The following is a 20,159-nucleotide window of genomic DNA, read 5'->3' on the forward strand; positions in this document are numbered from 1 at the left end:
TTTTTATTGTCTTTAATTTCTTTTGTCTCTTATTTGATTTTCTTGTCACAAATTCTCATCAATCTTTGGAGCTAGGTTAGAATTTATTGATTTTGGTTTAAAATAGTTTTTTTTTTTTTTTTTTAGACAACTTATTTGGGTTTGATCTCGTGCTTACACGGACACTATATTTCATATACGATTTGTGCGCTTGCGAGTTATAAATATTTTAAAACATACTCATTTTGGGTCCATCAAGTTTTTAGCGTCATTGCCGGGGAGTTGCAAGAAAATAAACGAAATTTATCTCAAGGTTAGTGAATTCTTCTACTAGTTATTTTAATTTTTGCACTTTAAAAAAAACTATATATACAAAAATATAAAAAATATATATATTTAAAACTATAAAAACTAAAAAAAAAAGATAATTTGGGACGGTTCTACCACCCATAAAAAAAAAACTTACTTATATATTTATATTTATTGTTTTTTTTAGTTGACGGTACTTGTGCCTCCTTTCTATCTTTTTAATTTTTATAGTTGATGGCACTTATGCCTCCTATCTATCTTTTTAATTTTTATAGTTAATGGCACTTGTGCCTCCTAATTTTGTTGTAATTTTATTTTGTTTATATCTTTGTTAGTTGACGGCACTTGTGCCTCCTAGCTTTTGTGTTATTATTATTGTTATTTTGTGATAGTTGATGACATTTGTGCCTCGTAACATTTTATTTTGTTATATTGTTATTAGTTGATGACATTTGTGCCTCCTAAATTTTGTTTAATATCTTAACATTGTTTTTGTTCTCTTAATTTATTTTCTTGTTCTTTTTACCTTAATTGTCATTTAAAAAAAATAGTTTGTCATTTAGTTTTTACCTTATGAATCATTTTTATTATAGTTGGAATTCTGAGTACAACTATTATGTACAATCAAATTTAAATTATGGAAAAACTGATGATATGCATGATTACGGTGAATCCTTTGATATCCCATTTGCCTCTACCTATAATCCAATTTTTTTATGGAGCCATACCCAATCTCCAATGAATCAAGAGCATGAATTCAACATACCTAATCAAATTCATACCCAATCCGACCTATCATATCTCATTCAACAAGAAACAAGCCCATCTTTAGAGGATACCCTACAACAGTTCATGCAATCAACCTACCAAATCTTACAAGCCCAGTCTCAGTCAATCTCAAAAATTGAGAGAATAGTAGGACAACTTGCAACTATTATAGAGTCGGAAAAACAAGTTTATCCCAACCAACCCATTCCCAATCAAAATAGTCAAATTGAAAGTGAAAAAGAGAATGAAGTTGTTGAATAACTTGTAATATGCATCCAACCCCCTGATGAAACAAAAGAGTTAGATAAAATAATTCTCGAGGCTCATGAAGAAAATGAAAAATATATAATTATATCTTAAGAGTCCATAATTGAACAAATTTGTATATTTACTCAAAATGAAAATGAGTCTAATATAGATATGCAATTTTCTTATTTTATTGATATTCCATTAAAATTACATATTTCTAATTTTCTTGTAGGTGTGATGTTATCAATTTTTATTTATGGCATTTGCATCAAAGTCATAACTCACCCTACTAATGAAATTTTACACCATCGATTGGGTGTAGGTTGAAAAGAAATAAAATTATAGCCAAGCTAAAGACTATAAACTATAAACTAAAGCGCTTTGTAGGAGGTGACCCTTATTTTTTATGTTTAATTTTATATTCCACTTTTGTTGTGTGTTTTTGTTTCATATTTTTCAAAAGCTTGAAGGAAAACTTCTTGCCAAAAAAGAAGAGAAGAAAACAAAGGAGCCAAATCAAGGAAGTATACATCCAAAGGAGTAGTTCTTAACTTTTTTCATTTTATTACTCGTTGAGGACAATGTTTCATTTACGTTTGGGAGTAGTGTGTATGTGTTTTTCTTGGTGTTTATGTGTTTTTCTTTGTGTTTTTGCATGTTTTTCATTTGTTGTAAAATTAAAAAAAAATTGGTGATATTTTTCAATTATAGTTCTCTTAAAAATATGAATAGTTCTTAAGCTTTGTTTTCAATTATTGAGTCAAGTTCTCTATGTTTTTTTTTTTATATATTTTTCATAATAGAACACTTCTATTTCCTATAAATTTATATGAAAAATAATATTGCTTAAATCTTCTTAGAAATCAAGATTGATTATTTGATAAGTTTAATCTATATTCATAAATTTTTTTAAGAACTATTTTCTTTGTGCAATTCTTAGGAAATACTTAAGTTATCGCCAATAAATTTAAAAAAAAAATGTGTGTGTTTTTCATTTTTATTTTGCTCGAGGACTAGCAAAATATTAAGTTTGTGTGTGTGATAACTCTAGAAAATAGAGTTATTTTACCACTTTTTATATGCTAATTGTTGCTTAATTCTTGAGTTTTAATTAATTTATTAAGTTTTTAAGCAATTTTGAATTTATTAGTCTTATCATGATTTTATATATTTTTGAGTGTTTTATAGTTATTTTGTTGTAAAATGTTGTAGTTAATTATTTGAATTAATGTTGTTTAGTTTGAGGTAAAAAAATGTTGTATTATTGAACTTAAATGTTAAATATAAATTAAGTTTAATTAATATTTTCAAATAATTAACTTGATTTATTTTATAGTGAAAATATTTTATTATGATTTATTTTATGTTTATTTTGTTAGGGAATTTGTGGTATTTTTGTGTTTGAAGAAAAAGGATAAAAAGGTGGCATTTCCTTCACCCAGCAGGCCCAAGCCCGCACCTGTCCAGGCCCAACTACAGCCCCCTTGGGCCCGTCTGATGCCAACCAGGCCCGCCATCGGCCCATCCTAACACCAACCTCCTTTAGCCCACGCCAGTCCTCCAGCTTCAGCTTCCAATCTAGGCCTGTGCCAGGCCCGTTTCCCTCGCCCAGCTATCCCAGCCACTTGGGCCCGCCTCCCTCTAGACCCTCCTCGTGGCCCACGCTTCCAGCTCCAGCCATGCACCTCATGGGCCCAAAGCCCAGGCCCGCGCCAGTGTCCTCCTGCCCAGCAAGCCCACGCACAACCCAGCTCCTTGGGCCTCTTCCCTGCGCCAGCCACCACGCCAGGCCAAACCTGCCCTGCCGCCTGCCACACCCACCAAGCCACCAACACTTCTCCTCTTGAGCCCACCTTGTCCCCTTATCCCTATACTAAAAAATGCCATATTTTTACCCAAACTTTTCCACAAATTTTACCCCAAAATCATTATCACACCCTAAAATTTACCCCTATTTGTCATATTATTATTAATTTAATTAATTTAAATTGATTATTTTAATACTCTCATTTTGGCTATAAATAGAGAATTTTCAAGACCATTTGGGTGTGCTTGTTCTAGGGATGTTACACTACAAAATTTCTACACTTGGAAGACCACTTCATTCTCTTCATCTTTTTCTTCTTTTTGATCATTTTTTCTATGAGTTTTTAGAGGAAAATTTTGGGGGTTCCTCCTCCAAATTTTCCTATTTATGTTTGTAATTTCTATTCTAGTTATGAGTTTCTAATCTTTTTAAGATTATTAAGGTGGTGATGAAACAATATGTAATTAGATAATATTTATGCTATGTGTTGATTTCTCATTTTGTGCAATAAAGTTTATGGATTCCCTTCTTCAAATATTTTCTTTCATCTTAAATATCTTGTATTTTTTATTGTTAGAACATATTTACACTTTGTACTTCATTAGTGCAAAATCATAATATTCTTTGATTAAAGTGTGCACATCAAATGTTTAGAACAAAAATATTATGGTTTGTCTTATAAATAATATTCATTAATTTATTTGTTATTTCATTAGATTGATTTATATTAAATACTTTAAAATTATAAATCCTACAATTCTATAATAATTTGTGCTTAAATAGAACATCTAATTTGAATAAGTAATAGTTTATTAATTTATATTATTAATGAAATTTAGGAATCAATGTACTTATAAATATTATTGAACTTATATTTTGTGCATTCTAATACATTAATAATCTTCTTATATTTTGTGCATTCTAATACATTAATAATCTTCTTTTACCATATTGATTTCTACTATTAATTTATTTTTGTTTATTGTCTTTAATTTTTTTTTTGTCTCTTATTTGATTTTCTTGTCACAAATTGTCATTAGTCATTAATTTTGATTTAAAATAATTTCATTTTTATTTTAGACAATTCATTTGGGTTCGATTTCATGCTTACACTAGTATTTCATATTTTAAGTCCGTCATCCTTCACTGTGGTTTCTTGGGTCACGAACAATCATTCATCCGTCGTCGACCCTACCAGGATTGTTCGAAACCACAACAACAGCAGAGTTTTCAGGGCCATCAACAAAGTAATGGGTCTTCTCTAGTTCTCCCATTGGAACCAAGATAGTTCATCTCCTTCCAGCCCAATAATAGCAGCTTCAAGCATATGTGCCTCGGAAAATCCACCCATCAGGATTGTCACCTGCAAACAGTGGCAATTCCAATCTAGGTGGCTGATAATCCCGACCGTACCCATGGTCGTTGAAGGCCCATGGATCTCCTGTTGGCGATTGCTGCTGTGGAGTTGGTCTGAGCTTCGTCGAAGGCTGCCCAGAAGTCGACGACACCTTTGCATCAGCTGCCTTGCGATTCCGATCGTTATTGGCGACCGTTGGTTCTGCGCGTGGCTGCCCAGAAGCTTGAACGAATTGGGTCATATGACCCACCAAGAATTCCATCTTCTTTTGCATCGTTACAAATTCGAATTTCAAAGAATCCATCTCCTGCGATGAATGCTAGAAGTCTGATCAGACACCATCAACTCAGATCGGAAGCCCAATTGTAGGTTCTCCAGATGCTCATCAATGGCGTCCAGTGGGTTTTCTTTCTTTGGTGACATGGATCGTATTGACTTTGATACCAATTTGATAGGAACTTCCCTGTCAAACCAATAAAATAGTAGCCAAATAGAGGAAAAGAATAGAGGAAAAATCTGATTGTATTGATTATCCTGGAGTTCGAGAGCCAGGTTCTCAACCACAAGCTGGTTATAGCACTGAAATCATGACAACCTTGAGTAAACTTCTTACAACTTATTTACTTACTCTAGACCACACCCTAACCCGTGCACCCCTCTTACAAACAATCCCAGCCCCTATAACTAACTTCCTAGCCACTTGCTGTGTTGGCCTCACCTTTCCCTCTCCTCATGTACACGTAGGTAATTGGAGGCTTATCACTTTCCTCTCTAAGAGACTTTCTAACTCAAGGATTCCCCTAACAAGCGATTCATCTCCAACTTAATCTGAGACAACAATCAAAGTACCATCCTTGTACACCCCTCCTACACAACACAAAATGGCTACTCCTACTAGACCTTACGCCAAACCCAAATCCAAAGAAAAAGTCTAGAATCAAGCATAGCAATCAACCTTATTAGACATTTCTACCATTTGTTCATCTTTGGAATTAGAACAATTAGAACAAAATCCCGCACCAAAAAATATATAATATTAAAATTTAAAAATTAGAAAGAATTACTCAGAGGAAAATAAAGAAAAAACTCATGTATATTAATTTGATTCATTATACGATTCAATCCTTTAAAGGAGATGAAAGAGAATTCACAAGAAAAGATTTCATGTGCTTAACGAACTCCTTGGGCTTTTCTAGGTTCACAGCATGTCCTGCGTTCTTAATAATCACCAATTCTGCATTTTCTCCCAAATGCCTATATATAAAAGCCAAATTGTTATAATTTCTCATGTAAGATAAAGATCATAAGAAACCATCAAGATGAAGGTAATAAACATCTATAGTTTATTTTAGTTATACCTTTTCAATCTATAACCTAGTTCCAAAGGGAATATCTGATCTTGGTCTCCCCATATTATCAACGTTGGCTGCATCAATCAAATTCTTAGGAAATAATTCTCCCAAGGAATGCACAAATGGAAAATTATAGAACATTTTAATTCAATTTATACCATAGACACTAATTTTTTATCAAATAATCAACTCTTGATTAGTACTTAATATTTATATATAGACATGGATAAATAACTCAAAAATCATCATGTACTAATTCTATTCAACAAAAAAGTGTTGATACCTGCTTGATTTGGGGGAGATTAGAAAGCTTTCTTCCTTTGAGTATTTCTTGGATCAATTCTCTTTTTTCTTCTACAAACTCTGTGCACATCACCTGCTCATACAAATATCTAGTACTGTCAAAATATAATTACCGGTTAGAAAAACAAAAACTAAAATTTATTAAAAGTCAAATTAATAGTAATACATATGAGTCACACAAAACTATACTTTTAGCTAAAGGAGTTACTAGATAGGTAGTAGTTAGTCATTTTGATTTACTATTTTGTCTAAATATACAGTTCTTTCAGTACGTGCCCAAAATTATTGTATACTCCACACTTATTGTTTTCCCAAAAATATATTTGTATTTTCAAAACAAAAATACCCTTAATTTATTAAAAATCAAATTAATAGTAATACATATGAGTCACACGATATTAACTAATCTAATACATGCGATATCAGAATATTAAATTAATATGTGAGATCTATACTTATAGTGGTCTAGCACTACATGTGCTTCTTAACTTCTTAACATTATTCTTACGAAAAAGTTGTCTTAACGAAATGATGAATCCCTTGTTTTGTTTGAAAAAAAAAAGAGTTCGAGACATTTATTATATATAAAAATATAAATTCATAGTTATTAAATAAATAAATAAACTATATTTATAGAATTTAGAAGTTTAAATATAATTAATGGAAAAGTTTTTGGTGGGGTATGTAATGCATCTCTGTTTTTGGCATGGAACAAATTATATGCTAAATTTTGTTTCTATTTCGTCCTTGAATCCTAAAAACAAGTATGTGCCTATTTCAACTATGATTTCAACCCAGTAAATTCTTTTAAAATTTCTCAAAAATTAATAAAATACCTATAATAACTACAATATACATTATATAATTTGGATAATTCTTCTATAGGGCCTTCATTTTAATCCATTCCGGTAGGGCTCTTAGTATTTCTCGACAATAGTTTTCGGCGCGACTTTTTTTTATGACCGTGTATATTCTAGCTATTTAGAGCATCCTGCAAACTTTCAGAAAATTCTGAATAGTTTACAGTAACGAAAACTAGGTTCAAATATGTTATTCACTCACATAAAAAAAATTAGTCACGCGTGCAACAACATATTTGAACCTAATTTTTAGTATTGTAAACTATTCGAAAATTTCTAAAAATTTACAGAATGTTCTAAATAGCTACAATATACACAGTCATAAAAAATCGCACCGAAAACTGATCATTGGTTAGGACACTGAAAGCCTAGGACTTAAAATGAAAGCTATAAGAGAATTCACCAATATAATTTTTTCACGTGACTAAAACACAGAAAAGTAACGCCCCCACCAAATAAACTCACTATGATTTTTATATAGGTATTTTAAATAGTTTTAGAAACACATTTTCACCTTTTTATTTTAATGTTTTCCGAAATCGAAAATCTAATAAATATAAATATCAACCCCTCCCCTCCCTCGCACACACTAAAGTTGATTTAATCTCTCCTCAATGTTTGTAACATTTATTAATTTTATAACTAAAATTTTGTCCAAAATTTATATATAACATAAACAAAATATATTTTCTTTAATAATATACCTTTTATTATAAATATATTAAGCCATAATAAATAAATAAATAAGCGTTACTTACGTCGATGAAATCGGAGAGAAAACAAGAGGGAACAACCCTAGCAGGCTTAACGAAGGACAACCGCATCAACTCCCGGAGCTTGTTCGGCGTCTGCGGCAGCAAAATGGAAGCAGCCTCTTCCAAATCCGGAACCCTAAACATCCCCTCCGCCATGTCCGCCTCCTCAAGGCACACCCCCGCACAGCACACTACAACGCTCTCCACCATCTCAGGGAACTGCGCCGCCATGCTGTACGCCACGAACCCACCGTAGCTGATCCCCACCAACCTCATCCTCCTCACCCCGTGCGCCTCCTCCAACAACCGCCTCACGCACCGCGCCTGGAACGCCTCGCTCCTCTCCGACGCCTCCGTGTACGATCCGCCGAAGAACAGCAGGTCCGGCACGTACACGTCGAACCGGGCCGTAAGGTGGCGGAGGTGATCCCCGTATTGCCACATGGCGTTGGCGCCGAAACCGTGGAGGAGGACGACCGCGGGACGAGCCACCTTGGAATTGGGATCGTTGTTGTTCTTACGTGGTTGTTTGGGTGCCCAGCAGTGCATGACGGTGCCATCGCCGAGGTCGGTGGTGACCGAGCGCATACCGGCCGCGGCGAAGGACTGGCGGTACAACCAGTCCCTCGAGGCGGTGAAATTAAAGCATTTCATATTTATATATATAAAAATGTGATAATGAAATATTTAGATTTTTTTTATTCTTTATTTTTTTTTTCTCAAGGTGTGGTTGCAGGCATAATAACCACACCTTGGGTTATAATCCAACGTAGAAGACTACTCCTATGTAGAGTTTTTTTTTTTTTTGAGCAACTATGCGGAGAAGTGAGTTTGAACTTCTCCCGAAAATATTTATATAAATATTATACACGGATGAATATTTATTTTCTTTTTTTAATTCACATCGCACAGTAATTTTTTTTTTAAATAATCGAAAATCATTTTGCAAAATAAATAAACTAAAATATTATTTTCACCAATTACTAATATATTATCATATACCATTTCAAAAAATATATATTATTACCAGTTACTTGTGTCAATGTAGCACACGTATGCATATGTATCTGTAATATGTTTTCTTGAGCTGTTGATGAATGAGAGACGATAGTAGTCTGGTTGGATTAAAGTTTCCAAATAGGGGATAAAAAATCCAAACGGAAAAGGGAATAGAGCTAAATAAAAAATAAATGGCACTAAAATGATAATAGTTATAAATGTTTTTCCTTAAAGTTGGTATATTTTATTTATTATACTTTTCATATACACCAAGAAAAAAGCAGAAAGATAGCAATGTTCTTTTTGTAATTGAAAAACGTTGTGAACATTTTGACACTTCATAAAGAAGAGACAAAAGAGAGTTAGGTAAACTCAGTAATAATACACGAGGTGATGATCCAGTCACAATATGGCAAACACAATAAAAGTTGTAATCGTTTCAAGTGTACTGGTGTTAGTCCACCAAACTTTTAATTTGGAGAAGAAAAAAACTGACTTAAATAATAAAGTACTGCCTTCATAAGAATAACTAAGAGAAGAGTAATACGCAAGCAATTTTATAGGGTATAGATTCTCCTATTACCAGTCGTCTACACGGTTGTAGGGAGGAAAATCAGACCACACCCAGTTGGGACTTTTTACACATTCATAACTTTATAATTAACCAACACAATGTGAAGCAAAAAAAAAAAAAAAAGCCAAAATCGTATTAATCATTTCTGATAGCAAGTTTAATCTGATGGTATTCTCAGCTTGCAAACCGAACAAAAAAAAGGTGATGATATACGCACCCAAAAGAAAGGGTGTCTTTAAAAAAAATATGGTAAGAGTATCTTCTAATTTTTAACTAAATAACTAGTTTACAAATCTTCCAACGAGCATAATTAATTAATGGCAAGATTTATGAAATAAAATGGCAGGTACATGTAATAAATAACACTATAGAATAACGATAAACACTCTCTTCTTTGAGGTTGGAGACAAATGAAACAAGCAACCAAACTTGGCTAATGCATGTATAACAATGACCCGTTTGATTTGATACAAAAAGCATGGTCTTTATTGAAATCATTTCCTTTTCTTTTTTTTTTCTTTATCTTTCTGTTGTTCTCTCTCTCTCTCCTACGGGACAAACAATTTGTGCTAGAAACCATGTGGACAAAATTGGTTAATGCATGCAATTAACCACAAGTGTATGGCTAGTTACAAATAAAACAGTATACAAAGAACAAAAAAATTAAAATGCTGCATTCAACGAAGCAAGCCTCACCTCTTCTTCGTCGGACTTCATGATCCAAACAGATGAGAATCCCAGACGCTTCATGCTAAAACAAAATTATTAGCAGATTTTAACTAGCACGAAACTGAGGTTGTCATTTGTGGAACGGGATCCAACCCTTAACTCATTAGCTTCATGAGTCTTTTTTCAGCTATATTAGCAGCCTTATTGTGTGGTTCAAGAACGTGAGCATGCTTAAAATCTGAAAATATAGATAAGTTCAAGAGTGAGGAAAGGCAGAGTGAATTCAAGCAAGAGATATAAATCTATGCATAAACGAGTCTCTTTTGAGCTTATATCAGACAATCCAGCTTCAATAGTTATAAAAAGAAGGATGAGCATTTGGGTGCAAACTTAAATACTGGGGGTTTTAATGAAAATCTGAAGAGAGAATAGACCACTATACCAGAGTACATGGAAAATGGTCATCTCACTCGTACAAGAAAAAAAATTGAGTGAAGTTTTGAGATTATCACCTTGCATAGCCTCTTTATAACGAATGAGTGATTCTCTAGCTGTTCCACGTCTCAAATATGCCTTCACGTTCTGGGAAATTTCAGAACAAAACTGTTATAACAGCAAAGAGGGGGAAATCTAAACTCTTAAAACAAGTTAGAACTTTAGCATTTGTAAAGAGACCAGCTTTTCTCAAACTATATAGTACTTCAATAGGTGGACTAGTTCTCATTTCAATGTCAGTTGTCCATTTAATTTTATGTGGAAATATTCAGCCGAACACAACTCTGGACCTTGTGAAAGTCGCTAGGTGTACATAGGACTTGTGATGTCCAATGACACAATGAAAGTAAATGAAATACTAAAAGAATAACTATTTTTGTATACTGTAAAAGAATATTTTGCATAAAGCAAATAAGATCAAAAGCTTGCTCCCTCACCTTCTTGTCAAGTTCGATTGCATTGCTGCAATCCTCCTCTGCTTGCTGGAAGCTGCATAATTAATATAACTATATAAGTGTCTAAAAACAACAGATTAATTAAAAAAGAATAGTGCTAATAGTAAACTAGATCAACATCATACCAGCCTAACTCTAAGTATGCAGCTGCCCGATTGCAATAGTAAGTTGCATTTGTTGCATTTAATTTGATAGCTTCAGTATAGTAATTCACAGCCTTATTCCATTGCTTTCCCTTGAAGGCAGCATTGCCCTGGAAGAGAACTGTACGTAAATAGAAAGTACTTTTCATAAACATTTAACAATATAGAAAGATAGGAAACAAGCCAACTAATTAGTGTGGACAAGTTATTTCTGCAAGCTGCAGCACAGGTAGGTAAATTGGTGACAGAAAGAGAACAATTAAAAGAACTTGTGACTAAGGCAATCTGCAATACTGTATAAGGAAATGTATCTAAGAAGTAGCAAAATATGGATAGAAGTAACACTTCAAGACTAAAATTTGGGCATAAATACTGAAAGTAACAGTATAATAATTTGTTTTTAGTTCTCATGCATAACAGATGACTGTCATTAAAGAGTAAGGAATGGGAGTTGCTGCTGTAATTTGTTAGTTTATAAAGCCATTCAGTTCAACAATAACTGACCTCCTAACTATTCTAAAATAAGATTTTCTGTTGCAAAAGTTTTAGGCTGTCAAATGCAAATCAAGAGTGTTTTTCTTCTTTAAATCATGAAAAGTCACTTAAGGTTTTGACATACTCTACATATTCCAACTTAGAACTCTAGTTTCACAGGATGGCTGGTTCAGTTAGGTTAGCAAGAGAGAAAATTTCTCCACTATGTGCACAGAACTTTATGAAAATAATTTTTTTATCACACAAAAATGCAAGACACATCCTCAACATTTAAAGTAAGATTGCAGCTGGAACTATCCCTGGCAGATTATCTTTTAGCAAAGAGGATCGACAAGACAGCCCATACAGTAAGTACTGTAGTTTATGATAACTATACCATTAGTGAGGCTTGTTAATCAAGCTTCACAGCAGAAATTTGGCATTTTGGCATCATGACCCAAGGTAGAAAAATTCAAGAGAAATGTACAATAGTAAAAAGAAAAGGCACCCAAAAAAAGTCTCGTATTAATCATTACAGCATCGAAATAGTACAGATGAATGGGAATGGGAGCTGCTGCTGTAAGTTGTTTGGGAGCCTGCAGTCTTTCGTTTTTGCATTATGTTTGTGGGTCTGGGTTGTTGATTGTTTGTTTGTGTGAACTCTGCTTTAGGTGTGCTAAGTCATTCTCCTTTATTTGTATTGTTATGCTCTACAATAAATAATACAGTTTCGTTTTCTTTATCAAAAAGAAAACAGTAGGAAAAAACAAACCTTCTCTTTCAAAAGTTCAGAAGCATCCATGCTACCATTGGTATCTGGCAACGGCAATGAATTGGTTGCAACACTGGCTTGCTCTTGCAGACAAGAGTACATATCCAAAACCGTATCAAGAAGAAATTTATCAGCACCATGAAATGAGATAAATGAAACAGAAATGGGAGAATCGTTGTGCTTTCCAACAGGAACCGTAACCTGGTAATGCATAGCATTTGTACAAATTGAATTAGTTATGCATAGAACCAGTGCACAGGAATGAATGCCAAAGCCAGAAAAATTATACCTGACAGCACCCAGACATGGTTGCAATACTTGTTAGTGCCAATGTGCGGTCAAGGAACTCAGAGAATGACCCTTTCCTTGTACGTAGCTTCAATGGAGGATCAGCCACAGTGGGAACTACTAATATTCCGTCATCCTAAGGCAATAAAAATGAGATTAGACAAAGTACATATATTTCAGTCATGCATGTAAAAGCCATCTATGATGTTGATGTTTACAATAAACTTAAGGACAAGAATAGAGTGAAGGAATCAATAGCAAGTCCTTAAGGCACATTCATTTAATCATGAGCACAACAGCAAAGTATAATAGTAAAAATAAAAAGAAAAATTAAATGGTTGAAAGGGTACCCACACCCAAAAGTGATACAAAAATGGAACTATATACAAGCTAATGGTAATTAGGTCAATTAAGCAACACATCTTGGCTTTCATACTTTCTAAGGCCTCAAGAAGTAGAAAAATCAATAATATACAGTATATAAGACAAGCTGACTTCGGGTTCTAATACTAAATCCAGATATCCTTGTCAGTGCTGACTTGGATCTTTGTAGAAGTAACGTGCAGTTGCGGTCAAAGCTTCTATTGTTGGTTGTGGAGGGTGCTTTTTGTTGTCTTCGCTGCCGTCTTTTAAGGATTACCTCTTGAACATGTTCCCGTGTTTTTTTTTTAAGAAACCAAATAGGGCAGAAATAAAGCATTGGGTTTTTATGGAATTGCTACATCCCACCAATTAAGATTAAGAAAGGTGAACTATCAGAAACTCTCATAAAATCTTCATACTTTAAAGCGAAATTCAAGCCAGGGATAAATAGTTATTCAAACAGGCATTGATAAATAGAATTTGGGTGCCTACTTGCCCTGGGGAAGATTAAATATGCATGATAATCTACAAAAAAGACATCCTTATCATGTTAATATTAGTATTCTTTCTTAAGTATGTTGTATTTAATTGTTAGCAACTTAGCATGTATATCACTTCCCAGGATATTTACTTAGTTTGTTTGTTAGCTAGGTTCACGTTAGCTAGGTTCACTTAGTCAAATGTTGTTAGACTTATTTATATATTCTGTTTTATTCTTGTATTATATATCCATGTAATCGTTCTCATTATTAAAATAAGATTGATAAAACCTTTTTAATCCGTGTGTTCTATGCAAATTAAAGGGTGGATCGGAGAACCATTTGTTATAAAATTTCTGAGTAGCAATATGGGTGTAAAATGTAAAAGGCATCAAGCGAGTTCTGTGTTCAGATTTAGTCAGGGATCCGAATAAAATTGTGATCACTGAGAATAGTTTTTTCTCTAGTTGTTTTTACACCTTTACTTGTATTATGTATACAATTTTTGGGGTGATCATGCTTCAATTTTCTGGTGCGAGCAAAACATGACCCTAAACTTTGTATTTTATTCTAAAGACTAATACAAAGTTGTCTGTTTTTCAAAAATAAATAATTTAAAAAGATAAATAGAATTTTATAGTTGTAGACTTAAAGACGGTTCAGGCTATAAATGTTAGGCTCATTCCACCGTGAAGTGAAATTAGAAGGATTTTTTCACAATGAAGGTTATGGTGGGACTGCTTATTATAAGATGCTATGTTAATGCACATGTCATGGAAAACATTTCTAGATACCATTAAGCGACATATGATGATTGAAATAGAAACTACAAAGAAAACTAATGTTATTAGTAATCAAATAAACTAATCAAGGTTAAGAAAACAATGAAAACTATAAATAAAACTCTCATTTACAAGTATTAAAAAATCGGCATGAGTATTAAAAAATGGGCAGTAAAAAAAATACTAATAACTTACAGAAGGAATTTGAAGAAGAAAAGAATAATACCTTTAATAAACTTTGAAGGGTAGCTCGCATCTCAGTCCTAACTTTATACAAGGTTTTAATATTGTCATATGTTGTCTTAATTGCAGCATATACACAATCTGATACACCAGGTCCTAACTTTGGTTTTACTGATTTAACCCAGTCTTCATGGTTTGATTTAAATTCATATCTGATAAGAATTGCATGGTTACAGAAGTTAGCAAATACAGAGCACCAAATCCTAAAGATCCTTAACTAGAAAAAGCAAGAGCAATATTCAATTTACAAAGACTGAGCACTCAAAAGTCAGTAAAATTGGCTCCAATGACTGCAGAAAACTGCAATGGCAACAACTACATACAAGGACTGCATTCACTGGATCCATGTAAATAGATAGATAGAGAGAGAGAGAGAGAGAGAGATCACAACCATACCAAATACTAGAGAAGCCTATAAAATTGGGGATATAACCCAGGATCAAGTCTTGAGAAGGAAAAACATTATTTCGAGATACAATAATACTAGCCAATCCTATAGAAATTGGCAACTTTACTATTAATGAACAAGTAGCTATATTATGAACAAAGTACCAAACCAAGCTTATTTTAGCAAATACCAATTCATCTTTCAGGCATTAATTTATTTTAGGTCAGTATTTCAAACGTGTTGAACTATCGAACAAAAGCAGCAAAAATTTCCTCACGGCTTTAAACATCTAACTTGAACATATATACTCCAGCAGTCAACAGCTTACTTGGTTGGTTTGGTTCAATAAAAGCAGATTAGAAATATAATAGATAAATAGCCTATATCTTGAATACCTTTGCAATGTAACCATCGCAGATGACAGAGCTTTCAAAGCAAATGTTCCACTTTGAAGGTTTGAAGATACTTCACAAAAGCTTTTCAGACTGGGCACATTTGACGCAATATGCTTTCCGAAATTCATATGCTTGGGTGGCTGGTCTGCAAAACCAACAAGAAAATAACCAGCGCAGAGTTATTATCACTTTGACTTTTATCACAACAATACATGACATCAATCACACTAGGAAGATGGATAAATCATTGACAACCACAACACCATTAGTTCTATCTATTTATTACAAGTACTACTATAACTTTGAATCGCAAAGTTAAACAATATAATATATATCTATATATTCTAAACTGTGATTGATAGATAGGACATAACTAAATTCAAAAGGTTCTGCTACTTACACCCAGATAGATTTTCAATAGCTTTGCTGACAACGTGCACCGTTCTCTGTGTAGGAATCTTAGACAGCTGAAAAAGGTCATCAGCAAAAATAAGGCGTCTGGCCCTTTTAGGTTCCACTGAATTTAGTCGAAGCAAGACATGTCCAACACGATGTAGAACAGATGGGTCACTGGAAAAGAATCCTAAAAAATAATACAGAACGATATCAACAGAAACAAGTTATTGATTAAATAAATAAAATCTGAAACAAATGAAGATTAAAAAAAGAAAAAGAAACAGATTCTGACATACCAATAGCATCCAAGCTTTGAGAATTAGGCAGCACTCCAATTGTAGATACAGCTCCATGAGATGGGCGAAATCCAATTACACCACAAAATGATGCTGGGATTCTTACACATCCAGTTGTATCAGTACCTATAAAGAATAAAAATAGATGAAATTTTAAATGATCAAATGGCTGCGTGAAAACAAACGTAAATATACATATAGGAAGTGGAGTTAACCAAAAGCTTCTGTGAGGAAAAATAGGATCGGATTAGTATAGAACATGCAGATATCTGTAACAGTGTGCCTGTCTTGTGATGTGCATTTGAAGGAAAAAAAAACCTTGCCACTATCAGACAAAGAAAAGAAAAATGGCTATTTGGAGCACAAATGATCCATGGGAATGGAAATGGTTGGAGCACAAATGATCCATGGGAGTGGAAATGGCTGGCACAACACAAAATCAAATCCCAATCATGACGTTGTGTCAATCAGTCAAATTTTTAGAAAACACGAATTTCATTGCAACAATTCTACAAACCAGATAAAGCTCTCCCCTGAACACAGTAAAAGTAATGCAATAAAACTGAACGCAAACCTCCAAGAGAACAAAGAAGCAAAGCCAATATGTTTTATCATCAAAGCTAAATGGGTATTCAATAATCTAGGAAAAATCAGCAAACAAGCTTACCAATAGCGCAGTCTACAAGTCCAGCTGCAACAGCCACGGCAGAACCACTAGATGAACCTCCGGGAATGCAGGAGGCTACGTGTGGATTAACAGGAGTACCATAATGAATATTCTCCCCAGTTATCCTACAAGAAAACGTCCCAAAAAAGGAAAAATATCAAAAACAAATATAGAAAACACCATGATTTTATTTCCTCCGAACTAAGTGTGTAGGAGCTAGAAAGACAAGTTTCCGAGCCTTACCCAAAACCAAGCTCGTCCATGACAGTCCTGCCTACACATTTCGCCCCGTTCTTCAGCAAAGCAGTCACTACCAACGCCGTCTTCTCAGCTGCCTCGTGAGTTTTCCGCCAATCCGGATTCCCAAACCCCGTCAAATAGTCTTTCACTTCAAATCTACACAACCCACAATCCAAAACAAGACATCTAAATACAACACGCATACATACATAACATCATAAAGAAGTGATCGGAATACAGACATGTCGGAAATGGCGAAGGAGAGATCAGAAAGGGATAGTCTAGCGGCAGGGGGAGGAGGCTGAAGGAAAGGAAGAAGTTCGAATCGCTCCAAGAAAGCGCCGAAATCGTCTTTATTACCAAACAGATGAGCACCCATGGCGATACTCCTCCTCCGGCGGCGGCGAGTCTCGACCAAAACCAAGACTCCGGCGACGCCGAGTCCGACGGCGATCCAGGTTTTCGGGTGGGCAGACGCATTTTCCTTCACCAGCTGGAGTGGCTTCAACATGATCGATCGAGCTAGCTCGATGAGAGTAAAAACTAATCAAGGGTTTTGCAAGGGTTTTAAGACCAAACCATATTTATAGTTGTGTTTTGCTTTGCGCAATGGATGGTTGCTATCTTGCGCTGGGGGCGTCAATTAAGAGAGGGGAGAGAAGATGAGAGAAGGTTATACGCGCGCGCAGATGTGATGTGCGTGAGTGCGTTTTCGTGGCGCGAATCTTCTAAGAGGCTGGCTTCCTTGGATACTTAGCTTCTCCATTGTTACTAGCAAATCATGCTAAAAGATTTTATTTGTGTCTTTCTTTAATTAAAAAAAATTGTATTTTTTAATATGTGGATAATAAAATCTTATTCTCGATTAAAATAATTAGCTGATAATTTTTTTATTGTTTCAGTATATGTTTGATAAGTGGAAAGAAAATTTTGTAGAAAAAAGTGTAGAAAGAGAGAAATATATATATATACACGACAGTTTGCATGCTCATTTTTTAAATTATAAATATATTTATTCAAACATCTATTTATTTTTATTCTATTTTTTTAATTATTATATAAATTTTAAATAAATAAACAATATCATAAAAATAAATAAAAGATGTTTAATATATAATAGAATGAATTACAGTTTATAGTATATACAAATATTTATATTAATAATATGTAATAATTTATACATGACATCTAAACATAATATTGATATAGATATATATTTATATGACTACATAATATATACATAAATTACAATAATATTCAAAAAGAAATTAATAATAGAAAAAAATAAGAATAAAAAAAATCATAGTGTATCAACTATTTTTAATTTTTAATGTATCTCTCAATATTTTTTGGTGAATTTGATAAAGAAAAAAACTCCAATCACATGATAAAAAAAAACTATCACATAAATTGATATGTATGACATTATTATATATAAATAAATATGATTTAATTATTTAAATTACCATAAAATATCTTATTTTAATTTATTTATTTATTTATTTTTGTTTAAGTTTATATTTGTTCTAGTTTTTGAATTTGACAATAACAATAAGAGATTATATATTGTAGGTTTAATATAGTATTAATATTATATGTGATTTTAAATTTAAGTTTGTTGTTTTTTTAAATAAAAGATGTTTGTGGCTAGTTGATAGTAGATTATATTATATTATATGTTTAATATGATATTATTCTAACACGTGAAGTTTAAGTTTAATTAAATTTTATTTAAGTTATAAAATGTATTGTTTTATTATTTTTAAATAATTATCATTGTAAAATATCTTAAAAATATTATATTTTAATTTGTTTAATTATTTATTTATTTAAGTTTAAGTCATGTTTATATTATACTGTTAAATATAAGAATATTCTGTTAAAGTTGGAAAAAAATAAAAAACTATTAAAACCAAGAATTTTTGTTATCTACGCACTTTTTATATAGAAGATATATATAGGGGAATTCTCTTATAGGGGCTTCACTTTAAGCCCTACCGGTAGGGCTCTCAGTGTTTACAATCCGTGAATAGTTTTCGGCGCGATTTTTTTTTATGACCGTGTATATTGTAGCTATTCAGAACATCCTGCAAATTTTCAGAAAATTCTGAATAGTTTACAGTATCGAAAATTAGGTTCAAACATGTTGTTGCACGCGTGACTAATTTTTTTTATGCACGTGGAAAACAACATGTTTGAACCTAGTTTTCGGTACTGTAAACTATTCGAAATTTTCTGAAAATTTGCAGGATGCTCTAAATAGCTACAATATACACGGTCATAAAAAAAAGTCGCGCCAAAAACTGTTCGCGGGTCGAGAAACACTGAGAGCCCTACCGGTAGGGCTTAAAGTGAAGCCCCTATAGAAGAACTGTCATATATATATCTTCTATATAAAAAGTGCATAGATAACAAAAATTCTTGGTTTTAATAGTTTTTTATTTTTTTCCAAGTCAACGAATTGGGTGTAAGCCAATTGGGTGTAAGTGAGTATTTAGGATAAAATATCACACTGATAGCACTATCCAAACCTTTAAAGCTAGATTAGTAGCTAAAAGGTTTAGGCAAAAAGAGGGTATCGATTATTTCGATACCTATGCGCCTGTTGCAAGAACAACTTCTATAAGATTTTTATTCGCTTTAGCTTTTATACACAACTTGTATGTTCATCAAATGGATGTCAAAACAGCATTCCTTAATGGTGACCTCAATGAGGATGTCTATATGGAACAACCCGAAGGGTTTGTCCTACCAAAACATGAACATAAAGTTTGTAGACTTGTAAAATCCTTATATGGATTGAAACAAGCTCCTAAGCAATGGCATGAGAAATTTGATCAAGCCATCATGTCTAATGGGTTTAGACATAACAATGGAGACAAATGTTTGTATTCCAAAACTTGTAAGGGATATGTGATCATTGTTTGCTTATATGTGGATGACATGCTTATTCTAAGTAATAGCATGAAAGGGATAGAAGAAACGAAGAGGTTTCTATCATCAACCTTCAAGATGAAAGATCTTGGAGAAGTTGATATCATACTCGGTATCAAAGTAAAGAAACATAGTGGGGGTTTTGCGTTAGGGCAAGCCCACTATGTTGAGAAAGTATTGAACAAATTTAACCATCTCAAGGTTAAAGATGCCAATACTCCATTTGATCATAGTGTAAAACTAGAGAAGAATGAAGGAAGAGCAGTGGCTCAATTGGAGTACGCTAGTGCTATAGGGAGTCTAATGTACGTTGCCCAGTATACTAGACCTGATATAGCATTTGCGGTAAGTAAACTTAGTAGGTTTAC

The 20,159-nt window shown here is 33.2% G+C and overlaps 2 protein-coding genes across 3 annotated transcripts; both read right to left on the bottom strand.

Moving 5' to 3' along the window:
- Positions 1-5,470: 5,470 nt before the first annotated feature.
- LOC133781994 (uncharacterized) lies at positions 5,471-8,681 on the bottom strand. Its single transcript, XM_062221121.1, has 4 exons — positions 7,743-8,681; positions 6,105-6,197; positions 5,828-5,895; positions 5,471-5,723 (listed from the first exon to the last, which is right to left on the bottom strand). The coding sequence occupies exons 1-4, from the start codon at positions 8,391-8,393 to the stop codon at positions 5,588-5,590; spliced, it is 948 nt and encodes a 315-aa protein (XP_062077105.1). The 5' UTR covers positions 8,394-8,681; the 3' UTR covers positions 5,471-5,587.
- Positions 8,682-9,685: 1,004 nt separating this feature from the next.
- On the bottom strand, positions 9,686-17,599 carry LOC133781993 (outer envelope protein 64, mitochondrial). 2 transcript variants are annotated; one of them, XM_062221119.1, is made up of 13 exons: positions 17,100-17,596; positions 16,861-17,013; positions 16,618-16,742; positions 15,951-16,076; positions 15,659-15,841; positions 15,259-15,403; positions 14,459-14,627; positions 12,610-12,744; positions 12,321-12,521; positions 11,057-11,184; positions 10,914-10,965; positions 10,494-10,563; positions 9,686-10,219 (listed from the first exon to the last, which is right to left on the bottom strand). In XM_062221119.1, the coding sequence occupies exons 1-13, from the start codon at positions 17,366-17,368 to the stop codon at positions 10,137-10,139; spliced, it is 1,839 nt and encodes a 612-aa protein (XP_062077103.1). In that variant the 5' UTR covers positions 17,369-17,596; the 3' UTR covers positions 9,686-10,136. The 2 variants fall into 2 exon arrangements, 1 of the variants encoding a protein (XP_062077103.1); XR_009870301.1 differs by lacking the exons at positions 9,686-10,219; positions 10,494-10,563 and having other exon boundaries at positions 10,931-10,965; positions 11,057-11,195; positions 17,100-17,599.
- Positions 17,600-20,159: the final 2,560 nt, after the last annotated feature.

The sequence above is a fragment of the Humulus lupulus genome, chromosome 6, assembly GCF_963169125.1.
Source record: "Humulus lupulus chromosome 6, drHumLupu1.1, whole genome shotgun sequence".
NCBI classification, from domain to species: domain Eukaryota; kingdom Viridiplantae; phylum Streptophyta; class Magnoliopsida; order Rosales; family Cannabaceae; genus Humulus; species Humulus lupulus.

Bases quoted from the DNA above. Each gene is read 5' to 3' on its own strand.
- LOC133781994 (XM_062221121.1), bottom strand. From the start codon at position 8,393: ATGAAATGCTTTAATTTCACCGCCTCGAGGGACTGGTTGTACCGCCAG. The intron at 5,896-6,104 runs GTATCAACACTT...TGATTGATGCAG, and splicing joins ATCTCCCCCAAATCAAGCAG to CCAACGTTGATAATATGGGG. The intron at 5,724-5,827 runs GTATAACTAAAA...TTTTATATATAG, and splicing joins CTAGGTTATAGATTGAAAAG to GCATTTGGGAGAAAATGCAG.
- LOC133781993 (XM_062221119.1), bottom strand. From the start codon at position 17,368: ATGTTGAAGCCACTCCAGCTGGTGAAGGAAAATGCGTCTGCCCACCCG. The intron at 11,185-12,320 runs GTTTGTTTTTTC...GTTCTCTTCCAG, and splicing joins CTGAACTTTTGAAAGAGAAG to GGCAATGCTGCCTTCAAGGG. The intron at 10,220-10,493 runs GTGATAATCTCA...CTATATTTTCAG, and splicing joins TTATAAAGAGGCTATGCAAG to ATTTTAAGCATGCTCACGTT.